The sequence below is a fragment of the Macrobrachium rosenbergii genome, chromosome 41 (assembly GCF_040412425.1).
Source record: "Macrobrachium rosenbergii isolate ZJJX-2024 chromosome 41, ASM4041242v1, whole genome shotgun sequence".
Lineage (NCBI taxonomy): Eukaryota > Metazoa > Arthropoda > Malacostraca > Decapoda > Palaemonidae > Macrobrachium > Macrobrachium rosenbergii.
In genome coordinates this window covers 52,987,335-53,013,726 of record NC_089781.1, presented here as the reverse complement: position 1 = coordinate 53,013,726, position 26,392 = coordinate 52,987,335, and the positions used below count along the sequence as shown (strand labels likewise).

The 26,392-nt window shown below is 39.2% G+C and overlaps 1 protein-coding gene across 1 annotated transcript in view; it reads left to right on the top strand.

The window, feature by feature from the left end:
* LOC136827173 (uncharacterized) overlaps window positions 1-26,392 on the top strand; it is a 369,000-nt gene that overhangs the window by 124,162 nt on the left and 218,446 nt on the right. Inside the window, exon 2 of the mRNA XM_067084944.1 lies at window positions 26,006-26,139. Within this exon, the coding sequence (XP_066941045.1) occupies window positions 26,012-26,139 (128 nt within the window). The 5' untranslated portion in view covers window positions 26,006-26,011. The remainder of the gene's footprint in view (window positions 1-26,005; window positions 26,140-26,392) is intronic.

Sequence of the window (26,392 nt, the reverse complement as noted above, 5' to 3'; positions counted from 1 at the left end):
CCACTTCATTTCGGGTGTGAAGGTCTTTACCTATGAAAATGGAAATAGTCTGAGCTATACCCTAACCTATCCCCTGAGGAGGAGTGAGCTTGCTAGCTAACTTAACTTAATCTCCCTAACACTTAATTTAAGACATCTGCGGACATTTAACTATGCTATCTCTGACGACAGTCCAAATGTAATCTTAGCTTAAATTAAGATTCGAGTTGCGCCCCACTACTGAAAATGCCTAGGATCCAGCTACCGCAGCACCATATCAAGTAGCAGTGAGCTTAATACAGGTAAATACAGGTAATAATATTACTGTTCAGGGATTACATACGCTATGTGAAATGCTAAAGAGAATACAATGATTCAAAAAATACAACAGGATGTGAAAAGTATTGCAACAGAAATGCTGAGATGGTTAGGACATGCTCTTCAGCTTGTTGGAGCCAGAGAACAGTTCTAACTTATTATACTTAATTGTTCATACGACCTACATGAGAGTCAACCTGGGTAACCCTCTTTGATTAAGGTGCCAGGAATACTCTGTATACACAAGCAATGTGCCAAGAGTGCCAAGGGCTAATTAGCTCTTATTGAGAATTGGAATAAGTTTGTTTACAGTTACTAATATGTACAAGTCTTGTAGGTCAGCTTAGTGTTGAGATTGCACATCAGCTATTCTATTATCAGTGTCCTTTATGTGTTGGATCATCCAATTGTAGTCTTGGAGATCACTGCACCATTGCATAAGTCTCTTATTTTGATTCCTGAAGTTTGTCAGGTAGACTAGCAGATTATGATCTGTCAGGACGGTCAGCGGGAACTGATGGTCTGCAAGATAGTCTTCAAAGTGCTCCATTGCCAGGACCAACCCCAGGAATTCCTTTTCAATGGTACTATACCTTTTTAAATTAGTACAGAATAGGGTGGTGCATCTGGTCCTTCTCTTGGAACAAAATGGCACCTACTCCTATGTCACTGGCATCTACTCCTAGATAGAACAGTTGGTCGTAGTCTGGGGTCCTTAGTGCCGGTTTGCTGATTAGGACTCCCTTGAGGTGGTCATAGGCCTTCTTGCATTCTGGGTTGCAGTGAAATTGCTGATTCCTCTTGAACAAGTTGGTTATGGGGGCAGCTGCTTCTGAGAGACCTGGAATGAAGCACCTAAAGTATTGCACCATCCCCAAAAACCATTGGGCATCATTCTTTGTGGTAGGATAGGGCATCTCCCTGGTGGCCTGAACATTGGCATCCTTCGGCATCAACTTGCCATTGCCTATGACATGGCCCAGATAGGTAATATCAGCTACCCCGAATTGGCACTTCCTCAGGTTGACCACCTGGAAGCCTTTTGTAATACCTCTAGAACTTGTGCTAGATTTGTAGATGCTCCTCCCAGGTTTTAGTGAAGACGACTATGTCATCTAAGTGAACTAATCAGGATGCCTGCTAAGACCTCTTTGACGAGTTGCTGAAAGCAGTTCGGAGCATTCTTAAAGCCGAAAGGGATGACTTTGCCCTGGTAGTGACCAATGGGCACAGAGAACGCTGTTAAGGGCCTGGATTCCTGTGACAGCAGCACTTGCCCATACCCCTTTTCTGAGTTAGTTTTGCTTAGAAAGGGGGCCTGACCCAGGCTGTCCAGGCATGCCTCTGTGCGGGATAGTGGGTATAGCTTGGGCTTTTTCACAGCATTCAGCTTCTGAAAATCTATGCAAAGCCAATCCCTGCCACCTTCTTTCAGTACTAACACCACTGGGGAGGCCCAGGGACTGCAACTTCTCGATCAGGCCCAATTCCAGCTGGAGCTGCACTTTTGCCTGCATCCTCTCAGCACGTTGAATGTTCACCTTATAGTACCCTTGTGTAAGGGGCTGTGTGGAGTCCTCAAGGTTGATGGTGTGCTCCGTCACCGAAGTACACCCCAACTGGTCTTGTGTCACCTGCGGATAACTTGATAGAAGGGTTTTGATGTGTTGTCTTCTGGCCTCGTCGAGTCCTGGCATGATGTATGCTAAGTTTGCCAGGACTTCTGAATTCTTCTCGGGTGGGGGAGCCTTCCCCACCGAGCCTATCATTGGTCCCGAGTAAGGGGGCTCTTGAGGTGCCACCTCTGGGGTGGCCCTGCCCCTTAAAGGCTTGAGTAGGTTGATGTGGAGCCACTTCGCTCTCCTCTTGTCACAGTCCACTAAGTAGTTCAGTTGGCCCTTCTTTCCCAGGATCTTGTGGGGGGCCTGTGAACTGGGTTTCAAGGGGGTGAGTGGCTCCCAAACACAGTACTACCACCTGTTCTCCTACCTCTGTGGATTTTGGCTTCCATAAACTGCTCTTGTGGGTTGCTGCTTTGTGAGCTTGAGCCACGGCCCAGGGTGCTTTAGGGTTCCGCTGGATGTGGGGGAGATTCTCTGCCCATGCTGCTTTCTAGGGGTCCGCCCAAGCTTCGTACAAAATGTCAAGGGGTCCCCTAGTGGAATGAGCGAATAAGAGCCCTTAGTTTGTGGGAATGGGACAACTGGCTGTTGCCGACTGGCCGTCGTCCAACTGGCCGTCGTCCAACTGGCCGTCGCCGACTGGCCGCAGCCCAACTGGCCGTAGGGGACGACTGGCCGCAACCTAACTGGCTGCAGGAGAAAGTAAATCTATAAGAGAAGAGATGTGAGAAAAAAATTATTTCTGTCTCTCTCTCTCTCTCAGAAAATATTTGAATACAGTAAATCTATAAGAAGAAGAGATGAGAGAAAAAAATTATTTGTCTGTCTGTCTCTGTCAATTAACGAGTAACAAGGAAACAATGCTATTTTACAATGCCTCTCTCTCAGAAAATATGTCAATTAACGAGTAACAAGGAAACAATCCTATTTTACAATGCCTCTCTCTCAGAAAATATGTCAATTAACGAGTAACAAGGAAACAATGCTATTTTACAATGCCCTCTCTCAGGAAACAATGCTATTTTACAGTGCCCCCTCTCTCAGAAAATATGCCAATTACCGAGTAACAAGGAAAAAATGCTAGGATTACCTATTTAGGAAATCTTCGATTTTAAATTTAGAGTTTAAAATATTCAGTTACATCCAACCTTCTACAATGGCATCAGGTATACTCTCACAGCGAGGAAAAGAAGAGTTTGTGCGAGATGGCTATATATACGTTTTCGATCGACATGGAGCTGATAATATCACAGAGTTTTGGAGATGTGAAAGGAGAAGACAATGCAAGGCGAGAATACATGTAAAGAATGGTGAAGTTGTAAAATATATCAATGAGCATTCGCATAATGCTGACCCCGCCCGAAGTGGAAAAAGGAAAACAGTATCGAAAATAAAATTGCAGGCTTCAGAAACAATGGAACAAACATCTGTTGTGATTAATGAATGTTTAGAAAATGTTAATGAAGCGTGCCAAGGAGTCATGCCAAATCATGGTGCTTTGCGAAAAATGGTGAGAAGAGAACGTAAGGATTTTTCTGCATACCATGCTAATCCTACATCTTTAGAAGAATTGGTTATTCCTGTTAATATTCAAAATTATGGATCAGAGAAATTCCTTCTAGCAGACAACCAAGATGAATCCTGCAGAATCATTATATTTGGAAAGGAAAGCAATACACATTTACTTAAAGAAGCAAAAAAAAATTTTTGTGGATGGGACGTTCAAAATTACACCACCGCTTTTTTGTCAAGTGTAGGCTATGTCATTCTTGCTGAGATGCACGGTGGTATGCATCCGTTTATCTATGCGTTACTGCCAAATAAACTACGTACAACTTATGATAAATTGTTTTCTATGCTTCTAGAAATTCAACCAAGACTACAGCCAGAAATAATATACTGTGATTATGAAATAGGAATTTCAAAAGTCTGCAATATTATTTCCCATCTGCTAATATTAGGGCTGCTTTTTCACTTTGCGCAGAATGTATACAAAAAATTAACAGCTATGGGGTTATCTCAACAATACAATAGTGATGCCAATTTCGCTCTGCGAGCTAAAATTATAATTGCCTTAGCATTTGTATCACCCGATCATATTACAGCAGCTGTAATGGAATTAGCAGATGACCTTCCACAGGAACTTCTAGAACTTCTAGATTGGCTGGAAGGCAATTATTATGTAGGAAGAATGAACAGAAGGGTCACTGGCAGACGTTCTCCCCTTTTTCCGTTATACATTTGGAATGTTTACGAACGATGCATAAATGATGCAGAGGATAGAACAAACAACCATGCCGAAGCTGCTCATCGTAGGCTGCAAAATGAACTAGGGATGCAACATCCAACAATCTGGAAGTTTATCGATAGTTTGAAAAAGGAGCTACGAGGGCGAGATCTGTACTACGAACAGTTAATTGCTGGTCAAACGCCGCCCATAGAATTGAAGATATTCCGAGAAGCAGATGCTCGTATAAAATCAGTGGTACTACAGTTTGAGAACAGAATTATTTTAGAGTATCTTAGAGGAATTGCGCATAACTTCTCTTAAGATATATATAGTTATGTAACTGCTATTTTCTGCGGTTTTTTTGATTCCAATAATTCACCTTAATAAAATTTAACTTTTTTATTTTCTTTAATTTTCTTTTACTTTTAGTTTTATATTCAATAATTCAGCACACACATACACGCACACACACACACATACACACACACATACAAGTTACTTTTTAATATCCAATAAATGCGGATTTCTCGGCAACCTTGGTGGCCAGTCGGCAGCGGCCAGTCCTCCCCTACTAGTGCAGCAGATTGCTGTAAAAATCGTTCAGATAGTGAAACAAGCATGAAATTTGGCACAAACATTCCTAAGACTACGCTCTCTTAGAAAAGGGCGCTGGCCACCTGAAAATCCAAGATGGCGGCTATTTTTCAAAATGGCCGCCATCTATGTTGAGATTCACTGGTTTGGGAGCATCTATTGGATGGAATATGCCAGTTTTTTTTTTTTTTTAAACCTCGACTTTTAGGTTATAAAAATGTTCCATACCACACATTTTATTGAAAACCCTTACTAAATGAATTGTAACCAAGATGGCGTACAAAATGGTTGCCATAAAAGTTTTTTTTTTCTATCCACAGCGCTAGCAGACATAGAGACCAACTGTTTTTATTTAATGGTATATTCATGTGATCAGACAGTTTAACTAATATGCTATTTTCAACTGAAATAGTAATGGTATGGTCACATACAACATTGTGTCTAAGACTGTAACCATAAAAAGAAAAGAAGAGAAATACGGACTAAACGCAACCAATCTATGTATAGGTCTCTCAACCTACACCTTTGAAAAATTCGAGGATAAGAAGGTAGGCATAGCATGACACGTTGGATGCTCAAGCTAGATTATCTACTGAAGAGAGGGCAATATTTATCTAGACTTCACATTTGCAAGTGCACAGAGCTGTGCAGGGAAGACCCAGCTTGTAGCACTTGCACCTTTCCCGACAGCCTGCTTTGCATCCACATTTGGTAAGCTGTTGGCAACTCTTGGCTAAGGGCGAGTTGGTTGTCCAGAGGACTTGCCATGCTTCACCAGACTTTTGCCATCCCCACTCAGCAGGGTTCTCTGGCTGTGGCTGACACTGGTGGCCTGCCCCACACACAACCAGCCTGGTACGCAGCACGCTTGGTGTGTTGGAGGAGAGCTCCCCTGGTTGGTGGAATGGCCTCATATGCCCTTTGTTTTCTGGCAAACATATCAAGTCTAGCCTCATCCACAGTGCCAGCAGTGCTGGATCTTTCATACATAAGTATGACAAACCTCTCCAGGACCTTCAGGTCACTCTCTTCCACTCTGAGAGGGTAGTGACTCAGTTTGGAGAACACAGTGGAGGCCTCTGGAAAGATGTTCCATGTCTGCCAGGCGGTCTTCTTGCCCTTGCTCCGGAAGGCTGACACTGTATCACAGCCTGTGAACGCATGGAAGAAGAGCATGCCATTCACCTTCTCCTGGCCCAGAGAGTTGCACAGGTCATGCACAGCAATCCAGCGCAGGCTCTGGCCTTGGCCAAATGCCACCCATAGCTTCTCTAGCCCTAGATTGTGGAGAGTGGAGAAAGCACTGACTGCAACGACAAGAACATCTGTGTCATTTGCTTTAACCGTGATGGTCTTGGCTCCATGTTCTGTGGCATATTTGGCATGGAGAAAGATGCGGGTGTCAGCTTCCTCATGAGAGCACTTTTCCAGTCCCTGAAGACTAGCCTCATGAGTGCTGAGGACAGCAGACCCTTTCGTGGCAATGACAACATCCTGGTTTTGGCATAGACTGAGAGTCCCATGTAGACTGGGAATGGTGTTTCTCTGTCTTTGGAGTGTCTATGAGTTGTTGCTCCCTCTTTGTATCGGGAGTAGCAGTTGAACTGCATGAGCTGTGCAATGGCCTGGTCTGACTTTGATGCTCCAAATCATAACTGTGACTTGATGTCAGCCCCATGCTCAACCATCCCTACAAACTGGAGCAGGAGAGGAGGCACAGAATTTCGTACACAAGCCTCAGAAAATGTGCCATCAAACCGTGACTGATGATCAAGTATAGACTTTCTGAGAATATTTGCTGCTTTAGCAATGATAACTGTCTCTGAAAGATCAGATGATTGAGCAAGTGCTTTTCCCACATCCTTTTGAAATGCAAGTAATACATCTCTGCCAGATTTATGAGCCTCAAGTTCTGGAATTTCTGCCAGAAGTTTGTCTTTGAGTCTCGTGGAATTTACACTTGGTGACTCTACACCTAATTGTTCCAGACGTTGTTGGTAGAGGTGGCAAATATCTGCCAGCCGAAATGTGACTGGATCATCTGAACAAAGGTTGTTTTCAACAATGTATGTCATCAGTTCTGACAGAACTAGTGGATACACATCTGATTCTGACTCAGTGCTACCTTGGTCTTTCTCAAGGCTCCTCAGGTAGGACCTTTTTCTGTTGTAGAGGGCACAAAGACAGGCATGGTGATACTTAAACTCCTGTGCAATGACATCCCCACCAGTCAACTTAGCAAGGAGCTTGCCATCACTAAGTATCTCTGCACATTCACGCAATTTCAAGTCAAGGCCCTTAGTACTAGCCTGTCTGAGATCAGATGCAGGTGCCACTTTCTCACAGAAAATGCAAACTTCATTGTCATGACTGGTTCGGCGCAGTTTTGCACGACTAGTCTCAGTGTTGCTGGTCTGGTCATTGGATTGTCGCTTTCTTGCACGGTCCAGTTTAGTGTTGTTAAACAACAAGCGACAGTTCACATGGTATTTTGCTGCATTTTTCCTGAGAGTGGCCTCTATGCCATCACTTTCATCCAGCCTTGCTGGATCCATTATCAGTGGCATTTCATTAATTTCACTGAACATGGGAATGTTCCTTGCCAGCATTGTGTACCCATCATGGTCTAGGACATGATGACTTGGAGGTGATGTCAAGTGCTCACCTCTTTTGTCCTTCTGACAAAGACAACACAAACTCCAGTTTGTTTTTCTACTGCTCAATATTGGATTGGCATCACATTCTGCCATGATTTCACTTTTGATTAAGGCCGAGGGTTATCCTTTTACCACCTTAAACAAAGCACACATTCCTGTATGGGATTCAACTAGGTTCGGTCTCCCTACACCTAGCCCGATCATTCATCCAGTGCCATTTAAGTCCCGTGTGATCTGTACACCATCCGGGTAAGTACATGAACCATCATGTACAGCCCCATACCCTTGGCTCGGCTCTCCCGCGCTGGCACATCCTGTCTATTCAGGTGCGGCTATCTAACTATAGCTGGTCTGGGGCTGTTAGAAAGCATTTGGGACACTAAACTAAACTATACTACAACTACTAGTCTAAGACTACAGGATTAGTAAAGCTGGATTAGCTGGCACTGAACCCCATGCTGAGTTACACAGCAGTGATGTCACCAGTGTGCCCTGGTTGTGTGCAGACATACACTCTTTTACATTTATTAATTTTCCTTCAAAATTGATGAGTTATTCGAAAGAGATGGCCTCATTAGGATCTAAAACCACAGAAACCAAGATCCATGCTTAAAACGATAATTGTTGAACGGGCATTATTTCTCATTATAATTATTGTTTCTACCTTTTCTTGGCAGCCATATAGCCCCCATATTTAAAGGTAAACTGTACTGGGAAGCTACAGAAACATAATATTCACAAGAAATAGTATGGAAGAGCTTTACCATATTGCTAGAAGCAAATACATGCCATTCTAGTGAAAAATTAGCCAAAATCTGTCGATACTGGCCGCCATCTTGGAATTTGGCCGCCATATTAAATTTTTTGCGTGGCCAGCGCCCTTTTCTGATAGAGGAACTTTAAAGAGCACTTGTGCAAAATTTCATGCTTGTTTCACTATCTGAACGATTCTTATGAAATATGCAATTATCTGCTGCACTATACGGCCAGTCCTCCCCTACGGCCAGTTGGGCCGCGGCCAGTTAGGCTGCGGCCAGTCTGCCACGGCCAGTCGGCCGCGGCCAGTTGTCCTAGACCCGGTTTGTTGGCACCGGTGGGCTGCGAGTTCCGGAGAACTAAAGGTGGGTGTTCTGCAGTATCTCTGTCCGCAGGCCCTGTGGTAAGCGATGTACATAACATGAGCTCAGTTGCTGCACTCGATGTGCTGTGCACTTGTGGTTCATACAAAAGCCTTGAGAAGGCCCCAGGACTTGAAATGACTTTTCCTTTCTTGAAAGAAATTCTTGAGTAAGCGCCCAGCCTTTTAAAGGTGAGAGAATGAGCCGTGTGGAACACACAAAAGGAAAAGAAAATGCAATTAGCGCAATCAGTGCAATGATAAGTAAGTACAGGCTATGAATGGGTGTAAATTTCCCAATGAGGATATATAATGCTGGAGAATTCCAGGAAAAGTGGTTACATTAGATGAGTTTGCTTTAGTCTAACCATTAATTAACTTGCTGGTCCAAGATTTAGCAGAAAATCAAGAACCACTGGACAGTGGCTTTCAAAAAACGTGACTACAGAGATTAATATTGACATGTGAAATGTGAGGTTTGCTGATATGCAACGCTCGATTATTGTTAAGGAATGGTTGTAATTGTATCAAGTAGTGTATGACCAAATATTAAACAATCATGCTTCCCTTAGTTTGGGTGAAAGAATGCCACATTGGTTAAAGATATTGAAAATTCTCTCTCGACTGGAATAAACAAAATGCAACTTAAGAATGAGTAATAAAAGCTAATAGCAGAGCTAATGAAGGTGCTAAAATCCCCTCTTGCATTACAGTGAATGATATGGCAGTGATCAATTGCCTTCCAAAAGAACAGTTACGTAAATGTATATGTTTACTCCCCTTTTTTTTCAAATGAGGAACGACTATGCTCTAAGCAACAATAATAATGGTGTTTTCCTTGTCACTAAATTGAAAAGAATTATAAAATTATTTCCCTAACAGTGATATCAAAACTTGTGCAAAAAAATAAAAAGTACATATGTGTGTGTAATGACAATGCAGTGATGCATTTGACAGGTCAATGACTCCAGTATGACTGCTTTGTTATGACAATTCAAGGTCGCAGACGTCTGTGTGTCTGACAGCTGATTGCTGCTTCAAGTGGCCACCTTTTGTTATGATGGTGACTCGTCACGTGTGTGTGAGTTGTGAACGAACTCTAATGGTACTCTTTGCACGTACCAACAGGCACACATACACTAAGATTAAGGAAAAGCTTTCTTTTTTACAAGACAAATTTACTTGTAATGATCTACCTTGTGCGAGCTGAATTTAAACAGATATTAGGTGAATGATACACAAATAACACAGCTACTGTGTTAAGACTAAGAACTGTGAGAGTGAGCGAGACTTTCTTGTGAATGAGATCAACTGTCGCCCGTTCTGAGCATTGTGCTTAGCAGACAGGAGCTGGCTAAGCAGACAGGAGAGCGAGTTGCCATTTGTGGTATTTCTGTGCCTCGTGATTGAATAAATTCCACCGCCCTATTTGCAGAGGAGATTGCGCACTTCATCGCTCGAAAAGCATGCACTGAGCTCACCTACTGTAGCTATGGGTTCATTACTACCTCATGGCTAGCTAATTTACATGCAAATGGCAAGAAACCCTAACTTGATAACTCACGACTCCTGGCTGCGGTGGTCGCTGCCTACCAACAATGAAAGTTCGTGGCTCATTATTCGTGTGTCTCTAAATTTAAAACTGGTCTGCTGCTACTTACTTTTGCTCTCACTTTACTTTGAATTCACTTTCTAATCACAAAAGTCAAAATATAGTATGCATTAAATTGCTAATTTCTGACCTATCAGAAGTGTGATAAACAACTTAAAACACTTTGGTTCTAAGACCATGTTACCTTCCATTTCTGGTTCCAAATTGCCCTTGAAATTAAAATGTTGCAGGTTTGAATCAGTTACTAAAATTGGGGGGGTGGGTAATTTATTTACATTAAATCTGATCCTGTTAATTAGCAATGTACTGGCAAGGTCACCACTGTTATGGTTTACAAGGGGGTGACTGAGTATTGTACTTAAGTTAATAATTTTAGCCCTACAAAAAAAAATCCTCTTAAGCCCACAAACTGATAAGATGCAAAAATTACTAATAATTTGAAGGTTGCCAAGTGAAAGTGGGGTTCTCAACATTAATTTATTGTTTACAACCACAACATGGAAGAAATTAGCAAGGAAAAATTGGACACTCACTAAATTAATCAAATGGGAAATGAAACAACAGCAAGTACAGAGTGAATGAATAACGCATCACATTTATGAAAACTGGCTACTTGCAGGTGGTCCCTGAGCCAATCAGCTATGAATTTCTATCAGCCTCGGTATAGGTGGATACTTCTGGTAACTGGGAATACAAGCACGGCTATGTGGGTAACTGCATTGATAACACTTCTGGAAATGAGACAATTCCAGATAAGACTATTACCTAATTACAATCTCTCTGTAAATGAGTTAATGTAAGAATTGGGGGGCTTCCTTTACTCTACTCTTTTTTAGCAAGGCGTGAGGATTACTTTATGCACTGTTGGGGAATTTACAAACTGGATGCATTAAGGTCACTGTTTAAGTCAAAGAGATAAGAAATTACTTGAGCGAAGAAATGCAAGAGAGAGATGATAAAAACGAGTCAAAGAAAAAGACACATCATTATGTCGAGGTGATCCAAGTTTATTGGCGATGTCCAGGAAGGGCACAATCAATACAGTGTGAGAAAAGTGAGTTCCACAGCCCCATGGCTTGGGCTCAATCAGGCAGAGGTTGAATATCGACCGAAGATGGAGGCTACCCCTCGCCTTGTATGGCCTCGTTTGTTGCTTGAGACATTGCTTCAGGCGACAATGTTGGCACATACCTGGGAATTAAGGAAAGAGGTCTTGGGCCAGTAGAAGATGGAAAACTCGGTGGGAGATTAACTGAATATGGAGATTATGGCAGGGGAAACAGCTACCTACCCCAGATGTGTTCCTTTGGGACATATAAAGCCCATCCCTTGAATATGGGTGCGTGATAATTGCTGAAACTCTCCTCTCACTCCTAGGTTTGTGGGCCTCCCTGTACCCCTTACTCTCTGGTATTTTCCCCATAAGGTTCTTAAGAGTTAGCGATCCGGCAGTGATAACTATATAAATATATATATATATATATATATATATATATATATATATATATATATATATATATATATATATATATATATATATATAATATATAAATACATATATATATATATATATATATATATATATATATATATATATATATATATATATATATATATATATATATATGTGTGTGTGTGTGTGTGTGTGTGTGTGTGTGTTACCTACAAAGAGTAATACTATTACCTTTGATAAAAAGTCAAGAAGTCCCATCTATTGGTAGCTTGTTAGTGACCACATCAAAGTGGCTACTGGTATCGTACATTTGTACATACACACACGCATTCTCTCTCTCTCTCTCTCTCTCTCTCTCTCTCTCTCTCTCTCTCAGGTCTACAGCGAAACAAGCATTACCCAAAATAATTTATTTGACAATAATCTAACATAACTGCATTGCAAGAAACAAGATATGAAATAAACTGGAATACTAATGTTCACCAAATGATCAAATATATTAAGGTCCACCATGTTCAACTAATTATTCTCCAAATAATTTCCTCACAATAGGTCAGAATAAGGCAAAGTCCAGTATATTCCCCAATGAGTACAACTTATGCCTGTTATTCAGCGAAACATCTGAAGAGGTCAAATAAAACCCTTATTAAACAAATGTATAAAAATAAAGATATGGGAATTCCTCCCATGTTACTTATAAAGTACACACAATGTAATAAGTGCAAGATACAAGTCAGATATATGTTAAATCAAAAGAACAATCTACAGTTTGGGAAATCTAAATTGTTTCCTTCCTCCAAACAGCAATGTTCACAGTCTTAATCGACAGGTCTCGAACCACCAGAGCCTTCGGTGTTGATCTTCGAATGACAATTTGTTTGATAACTAATACCTTCACACCCTGGGGCTCTGCCCCCCAAAAAACACACATATGAACGAATTCTCCGGAACCCGGACATTTCCGGCGGACAAACTCATAAATTCTTGTCGAAAGGCAAGGATGTTCTCATTTCTCAAGAATATCTGATGCATTTGACACACAGTTTTTCTAGTCAGGATGTGCGCCAGACACCAGCCAAGCATTCTCTCAAGGCTCTTCACAATGCATTCAGCCATGTTACTGATAAAAAATCTACTGTGTGTTGCAATTCATAAAATATATGTGACCTATGAGCTTTTCATATACAGTATATAATATACTGTATATATATATATATATATATATATATATATATATATATATATATATATATATATATATATATATATATATATATATATATATATATATATATATATATATATATATATATATATATATATATATATATATATATATATATATATATATTGTATATATATATATATATATATATATATATATATATATATATATATATGGTATATATACACAACTAATAATCTCAAAATTCAAAAAAAATATACCTCACTTCAGCCAGATACCTGAACTCTCATAACATTAATTATTACGACTGAGTACTCTAAAGGTAACAGTGATCCCTTAAGAAAAAACTTATTTATTACTTGGAAAATCAAACTAAGTTTATCAGAATATGTGTGAGGTATCAAAAATTAAACTAGAAATATTCTAGAGTAAAAGGGCATCACTCCATCAAACAACTCTAACTGTTTCCCTGGTCTTAATTCACTTTAGCAAAACTAAAAGAACAAAACATGTTTATCACTTTGCCTTATGCACACACAATCAATCCTATTCACTGGTGATCAATAAATGAAACACTGTTTTTCTAAAAATGTTAAATACAAAAATTTATTTTTAAATTCAAAGTTTACAATTAGAATTCACAATTAATTAGAATTCACAATCTGAAAAATTTATTATTACTTGAAAATAACACAAAACTTAATTAATTCTTGAACTAAATTATGAAACAAAACTAATTCACAAAAACTTTATCAGGAATTTAAATTAATTAAGCAAAATTTAAACTATCAAGAATTACTCAAGATTTGAAAAGAAAATCTTAATAAATGAAATATTAAATCAAGTATGCAATGTTAAATTACCAAGAAATATTTAAAATGCTACGTAAATAAATGTTACATTACAAACACAAAAATGTGAAAATATGAAGAAATTGCAAAAAGAAATACACACAAAAATATAAATAAGATTTATCAATAATAATTTCACTCGGTCAAAATTTCCTAACTTATCATACCATGGTATTAATAAGTAAAATTCACGTTACCTTACACAAACTTGTGAAAACCTCTGTAAATCACTTGCTGCAGCTGCGTTACCACAAAACACTTTTTTTACCAGGCGCTGTTACAAATTAAATAACTTTACTAAATTCAGATCTCAAAAGTTAATACTAATACGTGACCACAAAACACTGCGTTAAAAGTAATCTCTTTTTAAGAACAAGAGAGAGAGAGAGAGGGAACAAAACTATCTGGTCTCGGAAATCAGAATGAAACAAATTTTAGAATTCCAGTAACACATGAAACAATTACATGATGTCATTAAAGCATTTTGGGTGCGAGATACAAAAGTTCTACAAGCAGGGAGGTGACGTCATTAAAGCATTTTGAGTGTGAGATACCATGGAGAAACTTCTAGAAGGAAAGTTACGTCATCCCAGCAAAACATTTTGAATGCAATCTTACAAAACATGGTGTAACTGATCAAGACATGTATTCTTTCTCTCAAAGTGGCGTACGTGACTCGAGCAATGCATGTAACAACGTGAAATCACTCGTCTTGAGCTCGTATGGGATGAATCAGCATTTGTTATCCAAACCTGTCATCATGTTAACTCGAAACAAAGTGTTCTCTCTCATCTCAACTGATGACAGTTGAAATGAAACAAGTCTTTGCTGGACACACTCACATGTTCATATACTACTCTTTTATCAAGAAAGATATTATTGTAAACTACGTTACTATTAAAATTGTATTATCAATTCTAAATTATGCTATTAAGTTACTTAATCATTAGTTCTTTTGAGATCTGATGCCAAACTAAATACGATACTTCAACAATCATTATCATTACACATAAAACATAAAAAAAGTTAATATGTCAAAATTATAGGAGGATATATGTATTACAAGGCAACATCATGAAAATATATATATATATATATATATATATATATATATATATATATATATATATATATATATATATATATATATATATATATATATATATATATATATATATATATATATATATATATATATATATATATATATATATATGTATATATATATATATATATATATATATATATATATATATATATATATATATATATATATATATATATATATATATATATATATATATATATATATATATATATATATATATAGTCATGGTCATGCAGCAGTACAAGGGAAGGATGGCTCTAATTATAATCGAGATAACTGCAACTGACTTACAAGGGGACTGCAATCCGGTGAACAGAAAAGTGTAAAAGTGAATATGCTCAAGTTATCATAAGGTTAAGGGTTTAAGGCAAACTTTAGAGTGTCCACTTAAAATGTATAACTCACTAAATAATCAAAAGAGAGATATTCACAGGAGCTACCAGTGGAGCCACATGGCACTATTCTAAATTACTTTACTAAATGTAGAAACCACTAAGCAAAGTGCCATACAATGTGCAAGCATTATCACTAAGCCTTCGTAGGCTACAATATGTCACAAAGATGGGAGAGGATCCTAGAATGCACAGGATGGGGTGCAGTAGTCAAGGCGGGAGCACACTGGGATTCCCAATACCTTGACCAGATATGGCACCTGTAGTTTGCAGGATGATGGCACCGTGACCTACAGGTAATTCCACACAACAGGTACTCGAAACACAGATCTGCAACAGCAGGGGCTGAAATATATGAAATGAAGGGAATGTCACTTATCTTGGAATCCGTAAGCAAATTTCAAAGCACTCATATCACTTCTTTTACTGAATCTTTGCATTTGTAATCAAAAGCGAAGTTAAAATTAACACTAGTATCCCAATATTGAAAAACAACACCACAGTCAAAATCACGAGTCTCTGAAGGAGTATCGTAAAAAGGTAGGCTATGGAAACAAAGAACAGGTGGAAAAATAGGATAAGGTTAAAACGGTGAGGCTGAACAATCAGTTTCTAATCACATTACCTTAGTCTGTGGACAAGATGTGAAGGTGATCAGAGCCAGGTTCCCATAGTGGGGAGTCAGTGGAAGTTGCGTTGAGTACTGTCCCCCACCATAGAGGGAGTAGTTAAAGCAAAGGGCGCTGGCAATCTACAGAGACATCAGCATGCAGAGGGTAAGGCAGTGAGGTAGGACCACCTTCAGAGTGACAGCAGCAGAGGGAAGTCTATGGGGGACTCAGTCAGAGCCCCTGGACAGGCAGACTTCTAGGCAGAAAGATGTTGTAAGATACACTAGCCAAGAGGGTCCGTCGGAGCTTGTATTTATATGGCAAATGGCGCCGATGGTGGTCGTGTTTTGACCGTGTCTTCTTAATTGGTATATCTGTTATCCTCGGCATGGGTATGCTGCTAGTCCAGCCAGGTACTGGAAAGGTTGTTGAAGGTTGGCCAATAAAAGGTGCCAGGGAGAGAGAGGACAATAGTGAGAGGATTAGACTTGAAAGTCAAGGTTATGAGGCAGAGATGCAGGTGTGGGGTCAGATCAAGGAAATGATCCTTAATGGCATGGCAGGTAGCTGATAGGAGGGGGAATTTTCTCACAGGGCTCTCGTGACAAAATTGGCTGTGGAGGGTGTGAGTCTCAAAGGGATTTTCTTTAATGTGCCGCCTTAATTACTTGGGGATGTTCGCACCGTGTCAGGTTTTGAACTCAAAGGGATGACAGGACATTAAAATGACATTAGTACAGGTGGCTTAATTACCTGCTCATTTGACACCTACGTTGTCATTATTGGAAAGGGCAAAGCATGGGAAATATCAATTACTCTACAAAACATCTTGTATTTCTTTCGCAGGTTACTCAAATTTACATTTAGTTATTAATACGGAAAAAAGCATAAAACAAACAGACAAAAGGATGTGTATGTTATCGGGACCCATTTCTTTTCCTTCAAGGGCCCAACACTAAGGTAGCACAACCGGGGTAGCGGCGTGGAAGTTATTTGTAGCAGGAACAAGTGGCACTATAAAGGGAAAATGATTAATTGTTCCTGTTTATTCTTTATTTGCACTTATTGTCTTACAGTTCCACCTATAGTTTTTTTGACTGTTTCTTAATTGGTTCGAGACTTTAAAATAATGGTTTCAAGAGACTTAACGAATTTAGATTAAGGGGACTACTGTTCTGAGAGTCTATCCTTCACTAACACACTTCTTCTCTTTCTGTCCTTCGGTTTCTTTTCTGCTTCCCCTCACTTCAGAATAGTTCTCTCTCTCCGTCTTCCCACTCTTATCGACTGTGCTTAGACTCTCCTAGACTCTCTCTTTTCCTGTCTGTCTGTCCTTATATCTCCCATTTTCCCTTGTGTCAACCATGACGTCGTCTTCTGGGCAGGTACTGCTTTTCCTGAGGCACCTCCTCCACTTGCTTCATTCCAACTCTTGGAGGTGTGTTTTAAGGAATTCCTGTTGATTATTGGGTATTTGCTCCTTGTAGGACATCTCTAGGTCTCTGGCATTGATGGCATTTGATTGGCCAAAACATCTAGGCCTGACCTGTGGGAGTGGCTTATTTCCTTGGGCTATCCTTCGAAGTCAAGGGGGGTGAGGGTGTTTTCCCACACCTTACTAACCATATGTTCCCAGGCATTTCCTTCGCAGGACCCTCGTGGATTTTGAAGGCATGGCCAGATGCAATTTCTTTTAGCGCCTCGTTAGTACTTGTGCGTTCTTGAAGTTATGGTTGGCGACTTGTTGTGACAGGCAGGGAGATTTATGAGTTCGAGGTCCTTTCTACTGACCCAAATGGAAATGGATGGCTTGAAAAAAATACACTTGTTGTATATATATATACAGGCAGGTTACAGCAGAATCGGACTTCGTAGAGGTCTGTATGAGCTGATCAGAGAGGTCACTTTCTACTGACATCCCGGGATTATATATGTAAAACGGATGGAAATAAAAAGCAAATGGATGTTACAGACTAAATACACACACAAAACAAAGCCACTACAACACCTTCTAAAAAATAACAAACATCTACATCTTTGCCATACCCAGCGCAATGACTTCTCTGGGGAGAAAATATATGATACATGAAACATACGTACACACAGGGCAGCCGATTCGAGACCACAGGTCTACCCCAAAAATATCAAAGTATATAAGGCATACCCCATACAAAATGGGAATAAAACACGTTATACATATAAATATATTTATATATATATATATATATATATATATATATATATATATATATATATATATATATATATATATATACATATACATATAAATATATAAATATATATTTATATATATATATATATATATATATATATATATATATATATATATATATATATATATATATATATATATATATATATATATATATATATATATATATATATATATATATATATATATATATGTGTATGTGTATATAATATATATATATATATATATATATATATATATATATATATATATATATATATATATATATATATATATATATATATATATATATATATATATATATATATATATATATATATATATATATGCTGTATATATAGAAATAATCAACACAATCACGTGTGGAACAGAAATAAATTTTTGACTCACATCAGGATCAAACCCAGGTCTTTCAATTGAAAGGCAAGGGTGCTGCCCACTAGGCCATACAAGTCATAAAAGAAGTTGGAACCTGAGGGCAACTGCACCCAAGGAATTACTTGGGCAAGCTAACTGCTTGCATACCAGCGTGTTTTCCCCTAATGACCCAATTGACAGCATTTCATTTGAATTATCCCCTTTGAGTGAATAAGATAGAAATAATCAACACACAATCACGTGTGGAACAGAAATAAATTTCTGACTTACATCAGGATTGAACCCAGGCCTTTCAACTGAAAGGCAAGGGAGCTACCCACTAGGCCATACAAGTCATAAAAGAAATTGTAACCTGAGGGCCACTGTACCCAAGGATTTACCTGGGCAAGCTAACTGCTTGCATACCTGCATGTTTTCCCCAACTTCCCTACTCAGCAATAACCCAGTTGACAGCATTTCATTTGAATTATCCCTTCTGAGTGAATAAGATAGAAATAATCAACACAATCATGTGTGGAACAGAAATAAATTTCTGACTCACATCAGGATCAAACCCAGGTCATTCAATTGAAAGGCAAGGGTGCTGCCCACTAGGCCATACAAGTCATAAAAGAAGTTGGAACCTGAGGGCAACTGCACCCAAGGAATTACCTGGGCAAGCTAACCGCTTGCTTACCAGCGTGTTTTCCCCAATTTCCCAACTCAGCAATGACCCAATTGACAGCATTTCATTCGAATTATCTCTTCCGATTGAATAAGATGGAAATAATTAGCTCAAAATCACGTGTGGAACAGAAATAAATTTCTGACTCACATCAGGATCGAACCCATCTCTTTCAATTGAAAGGCAAGGGCGCTGCCCACTAGGCCATACAAGTCATACAAGATGTTGGAACCTGAGGGCAACTGCACCCAAAGAACTACCTGGACAAGCTAACTGCTTGCATACCAGCGTGTTTTCCCCAATTTCCCAACTCAGCAATGACCCAACTGACAGCATTTCATTCGATTTATCCCTTCTGATTGAATAAGAGAAATAATTAGCACACAATCACGTAAGGAACAGAAATAAATTTCTGACTCACATCAGGATTGAACCCAGGTCTTTCAATTGAAAGGCATGGGCGCTGCCCACTAGGCCATACAATTCATAAAAGAAGTTGGAACCTGAGGGCAACTGCACCCAAGGTTTTACAGGGCCCATTAACATTGAACTTATAATACATTTGGGGATAACTTAAACATGAAGGTAAATATGCAGAATTAGATAAAAATACCTACTTTAGCCAAGTTGGAGCCCATGGATTTTAGGGTTGGTGTATTGGAAACAGTGACAATGCTGTTAGACATCAAGATAGATAAAAATTTGTACTTAAATACGAAATTGACCCATTCCCGTTATATCTTTATGCTTTTGAATATTAAGCTTCAAATAGGCTCATTAACATTGCATTCACTCACTATACCTTTGAATATCTTACATCTAAAAGGAAATATAGGATAATAGAGTAGCGGAATAATGGGAAAAAAGCGCAAATGGTGATACAAGCAACAGATTTGGAATGAGAACTCTTATTATCCCCATAAATCAAAATCAACCTCCGGCCACCTCAATATTTGGCTATTTCCAAGATGGCTGACAGTTTTCCAAAATGGTGGCAAATTTGCTGTATATTTCAAATATTTTCATTTCATAAGCCTATAAAAGTTGCATACTGTCCATATAATGATTGAGAATTTGTATTTTGGCATTCTTACTGTCATGAAGAGATAAAGTGAAACCATCTTTCCAATATGGCCACCATATGAACACCATATTTCCAAAATGGCCACCAAAGATAAAAAAGTATGTATCTCCTGAGAGAAACCAATATGTTTTGTGTATCAATTAGTTTTAGCAAGTGCAGCTGCAGAGAGCTGCGCAGCTAAGTCCAGATTTGTAGCACTTGCACCTGCCATGGCATTCCTTTTTGCTGCCACACTTATTCAGTTCTTGGCAAGATTTTGCTACTATTGGCAAATCTGTCCAATACGGAAACCAGGTGCCATCAATCTGTTGCCATCCCCAGTGTTTTGGACTGGGCAAAACTGGATGACATACTAAAGACTGGCACCAAATGTGCCCTGCTTGAAAGGCAGCTCTCTTGCAATGCTCTCTAAGAGCAGCCCTTGTAAGGGGAATGCAATCATAAGCTCTTTGCTTTCTTGCAAAGAGATCAAGTCTAACTTCATTTACATTTTTATACGAACTGGTTCTGTCGTACATTAGCACCACGAACTCTTCAATAATTTGCAGGTCTTCATTTTCTACAGCTGCTGGTGTTGAACTTAGTTTGGTGACGGTGGGTGTGGCACGCTGAAACACAGTCCATGTTTGCCATGCAGACTTCTTCCCTTTCCAAGAAAGGCAGACACAGTGTCACACCCGCTAAATGCATGTAAAAAAGGAAGGGCTGAGGCTTTTGGTCCCATGGCTGCTGCAATTTCATGGATAGGTATCCACCTCATGTCTTTTCCTCTACCAAATTTAATCCATAATTTGTCCAAACCAGTTTTTTCTATGCTAGATACTGCTATGATGACAACGTCAGTGTCTGTACTACATATGATTGCATTTGAGATATCTTCATGCTTTGCAGCATATGCAGCATGTAAAAGGACTCTAGCATCTGCCTCTTTGTGAGTGCAACCTTGTAGGTCAGCAGTGTCTTGTTCAGCTTTGCTACAAATTGCAGCATCCCCTTTAGTGACAATTATGCATGATGTATCATCTGCTTCAGATGAAGTGATTGTGTCTGCCAAATATGCAAATAGTTCAGTTTTGTCGTGGTCATTCCTGAGGAAGCTGGCCCAATTGCCAGGAGTTTTTGCTGTGCTAATTACTCTCCGACGACCTCCTGTGCCTCTTTTTTTGTCTTGTTTGTGCTTTCATACTGTCTGTCTTATACACATCAAATACAATGTGTGTTTGCTTGTACTTCCGTATGTGCTTCTGAATCTTGGATAGGACTTCTTCTTTAGTACAAGACTCAAATGTAGACCCCTTGGTTGGTCTCAGAGCATTTATAAGAGCTGCACCATCCATTATGATAACATCAGCGGTAGGTTCTTTGTCAGGGATGCGTAATGCATGCTGTTCTAGTAGAGGCAGCAGCTGTGACTTGGTACCCTGATGCATCTGTCCATTCTGTGCCAGTGATGGTGGGCAATTTTGAGTTTCATGTTGAAAGAATTCATTTAAATCACACTGTCTGTTCTGGCATGATATGAAGAGGCGTGAGAATAGATTACAATCATCCTTTATGGTTTGCAGTGACTGTTTGCCCTTGGATTCTGTAGTAGACATCTTGTGACTGAACAATAGAATTTTGTTCTTGTGTACTGGTTCATAGAATTTGCTGGGTGTCTTGAGCCCCTCAATAAAAGTTTGTGAATTGTGTCTGTCCAAGGCCCTTCGTAGATCTCAAGGATTCACTAACTTTGCTGTCCATAATTTCATGACTGTCTGGCACAACCACATCCACTGAATCTTCCTCAAAAGGGTTGCCCATTTCTTTGATTACTTTTGCCAGATTTTCAACCACTTCAAGAAACCTTTTCTGCACAGTTTCAGTTTCATCATGGTGCTTACCCTCAGATTTTGGACCAGCATCACTTCTAGTCTCAAACTCAACGATCAGGCGGCTTACTTCAGGACCAGCCACTGTCCACCTTCTGAGAGCATCTTCATCTTCAAATATGCCAGCAGCTCCCCCATTTCCTTTCACATGAGCATTATTCTGCTCATGTGCTTGGTCTATAGCCAATGAGGAAAAAGGCTGAATGGTTTTGTGGACAGTGAAATTTCCCTTTGCGAATTCATCAAATGTGTCATTTTGGTGAGCCTCCATGTCCCTCAAATGAATTGAAAGCCACCTGGCATAATGTACATTGTCCAGGGCAAAGAAGAAAGGAATGAGTTCCTGCAGCACATCTTTGTACAAATGGAGATTAGACTCTCGGTATGACCTGATGAAAACAAACACTAGAAGTTCTAGCTGAAGCACAAGATTCCAAAAGTAGAATTGGGGACACTCTGATTCTCGTTTTCTGATCCAGCTTTCACAGCTTAGCTCAATTTCTTCTTCTGCTTCCTGGATATATGCCATATAGGCAGCTTTGCATAGCTGATATAAACTGCAAGCTGTCACCTGGTGGGCTAGACATGTCTTCTTCAAATGTGAAGCAAAAATAAACGAATCTACTGTTCAAGGAGTAGCTATTTCTGCTTCTGCAAGAGCACCAGTCCAACCACTGTCTTTCAAGAGATCACCCAGAATTTTGAATGCTGCCATTTCTATATGCAGCCCTCCAAACATAATAACCATATCACCATACTGCAATGGCCAAACTCATTGGATATGCTTAGCAAATGCAAATAGTGGCTGATCAACTGCTAGAACTGAGGTTTGGCCAGGATTGAGAAACTGTGTGGTTGCTCTTGCAATATCCATGGCATGTTTTATCACTGCAACTGAATGAGCTTCCTCTTGAAAAAGAGGCAACATCGATAACAAGCTTATTTCAAATGGGACCTGTTGCTTCTGAGAAGCGTGATGTGCTGCCCAAGATATGGACACAGCATTTTCACTCCTGTCCGACAGACTGACTTTCTAAAGCCATTCATACCCAAGAGAAAGGTGCTTTGAAAGTACAACTGTTGGTGTCCTGCACTTCCACTGGATGAAGGGAGGGGATTCTCATGTTTAAAGTGAGCAGGAGGTACATTTGTGTAATATTCAGGTAGAGAAGGTACTTTTTTTTTTTTTTTACTTTGTTCCACATATTTTTTTTACTTTGTTCCACTTTGGATGATTTGGGCCAAGTTTCTGTCCTCACCCTTTTCATCAGTGCTTGGATGCTGAAACAAAGATATGCCTGTCCCATGAAAGGATGTTTGTGCAGTTGTGGCACTTGGATTATGGTCAGATTGTCAACAGCACAAGTTGTAAAAAGCCCTCTTCTTAGTGTAGTGGGACAAACTACTTCTTCCTCCACAGCCCTTGTTACAACTGCTTCTCCTAACCCTTTAGTCAATTCCAGAACCCTATCATAGCTGATGCTGATTCCATGGTGATGGAGTGTATCAATTAATTGACGCTTCCTGGTTTTTGCAAAGACCAGGAGACCAATGTATATTGGAAACGGAGGTTCTCTTGACTTGGAATGTCTGGAGAATGTTGAAGATGCTGGATTCTTTCACAGTTGAAGTGCAAAAGTTGTGCTAAAGTTAGATCAGTAGATGATGTTCCATATTTAAGTTGGGATTTTATATCACCACCGTTTTGTAGCACACTTATAAATTCCAACAAACTTGGTGGCACAGATTCTCTTCTAGTGCCTGCTGTTAAGGTTCCATCAAATTCTATCTTATGTTCAAGCATCTGTTTCCTCAATATCTTAGCTACTTTGGCCATGATGAGTGCATCACTGTAGTCACATGCCGTGGCTAGGGCTTCTCCCATTTTCCTTTTGTAAGCAAACCAAATTTCTCTTCCCTTTTTAAAGTCCTCCAGTTCTGGGATGTGGGCAAGTATCTGTTCTTTCAACCATGTTCGGTGCACAAAGGAAGCATCAACATTTAGCTGTTTCAGCCTTTGTTTGTACAAATCATAAAGTTCTACCATTGTAAAATAGCAGCACCCATCTGTAGTCAACTGCTTGCCTCTTATGTACTGTATATCTCAAGCTTAGCAAAAGCATGGGCACATGCCTCTTGTCTGTACTGCACATAATCATCTCCAATTTTCTGTGAATTTAGCCAGGCCCTTCCCTGTTGTACACACCTGTCAGACAAGATGGGTGATACATATGGTCCTGAGAAACAATATCTCCAGCACTAAGCTTGGCCAGAAGATTCTCATCTGGTAGGTTGGTGGCACATCGTTGCAGCTTTTCATGTAAAGGCAATGTCATGGCCAATCATAAATTTTGATTGGTGCTGGTTGGTCACAAATAAAGCATATTCATTCTTTCTCAGTCTTAGATTCTACTGCATCTTCTTCACCTGCCTTCTGGCTACTACATGTGAATTTTGCTGATGGGACATTATCTTCTTCTTTTGTCTTACACAATGACTTCCTTTTCCTTTCTAGTTTTGTTGTTTTGAACTTCAGCATACATGATTCATATGTTGCTTTGTTATTTTCAAAGGTCTGCAGAATTCCATCACCTTCATCAAGCCTTTTGGATGAAATGGTATAGGCATTGCATTTAACTTATAGAATTCAAGAATGTAGCAAGGGTAACATAGCCAGCACCAGATGTGTCAACTAGTCTTTCATGTGTGTCCTCTTGGCACAAGCAACAAAGCTTCCAGTTAGTCATAATACCTCCCTTCAGGAAAGATGGTGACTTCTATAGGCCGAAGGTTTATCCTTTTACCACCTATATAACATATGCACTTTCAGATATGGGATACAACTAGGCTTAGATATGTCATAATCCTACCCCTAGCCCGATCATTCATCCAATGCTATTTAATTCCCGTGTGATCTGTACACCATCTAGAAGACTAAAGCCCCATCCTCCTTGGCTCGGCTCTCCCATGCTGGCACATCCTGTCAATTCATGTGTACCTGTTTAACTTTGAAGTGGGCTAGCTAAACAGCATTTGGGAAACTAATAACAAATCTCTGCCATTAGCTAGCACTGAACCCCATGCTGAGTTTCACAGCTATAGCGTCAACCAGTGAGCCCTGGTAGTACACTGACACTACACTATTACACTTTTACATTAAGCTTATTACCCATTTTTTTTTCTAAATGAGGATGAAAATTAATTAACTGGGGATTAATTGATTTCTAATCTACAAAAATGAACTGATCAGTCTGAAGTTACCTCAAATCCATGTATTACCCGACCTTTAGCCTCATATATGAGCTTAAGTACCAATTTTTGGCATTTTGGCAGACATTTTTGATATAGTGATAGCCATCTTGGATATTTCTATGCAGAGAAATGATGTATCTACATATGTAAAGGCTTGTTTTTAATATTTTAATATAAACTGGGAGTGACTTAGGGATTTGAATGTGATTAATCAATTAAATACCAATATTCAAATATCCACAGGACGCCATTTTGAAAACCTGTGGGCCATCTTGGAAAATGGCAAAATTTTGTGTGGCCAGAGGTTGATAATGAGACCACGGACAAGAAGAATAGTTGAGCCAAGTTTCATGCTTGTATCACCATTTTTACTTTTCCCCTATTTTTTTTTTGTAGTTACCCGCTCCACTATAAGGGCACCTACCATGACCAGGATTTGAATCTATACCTTTTAGGTACAGGGTTCATAGTAACTCAATATAACCACATGTTATACTCTGCCAACTGAATTCGACAAGTCAGGTCGAAATCAAAGGTTATCTCTCCTGATAGCTGAGTGCATAACGTCACTCTCTCTCTTCCATATTCCCTAAAAGGTAGATTATGTATGCTCCTTTTTGTGTGTAAGTTATTTCCAAGGCATAACAAATTCAATATTACTGTGCTATTCATGCACACACACACACACGTCATATATAATGTGTGTGTGTGTTTGTTTGTGTTTAATCTTATGTTTATGTTTTGGTGGAGCCAAAAGTTTTGTAGTGAAATTCACTGTATTAACGTTCTGCAGGGCAACATGACGGAGAGAGAAAGATGCAAGAACTGGAAGCAATCTCTGGTTCTTGTGGTCCTAACGACTTTGACGATGCAGCCCGGTGGAGACGCTCAGTCGACAGGCCATCAACTTTTACCACCGTGTGATAGGTAAGGGAATAAGCAGCATGGAAAAGATGATTTCAGTGTAATGTATAAAATTATTCTGTTTTTCTCCGTATACAAGTATTATATATATATATATATATATATATATATATATATATATATATATATATATATATATATATATATATATATATATATTTGTCACTTATACATGGATAATTTTTTTATACTAATAAATATTGAGCCACATATACCGTTTAATATCGAATTCACTATATGTTAGGCACGTACACCC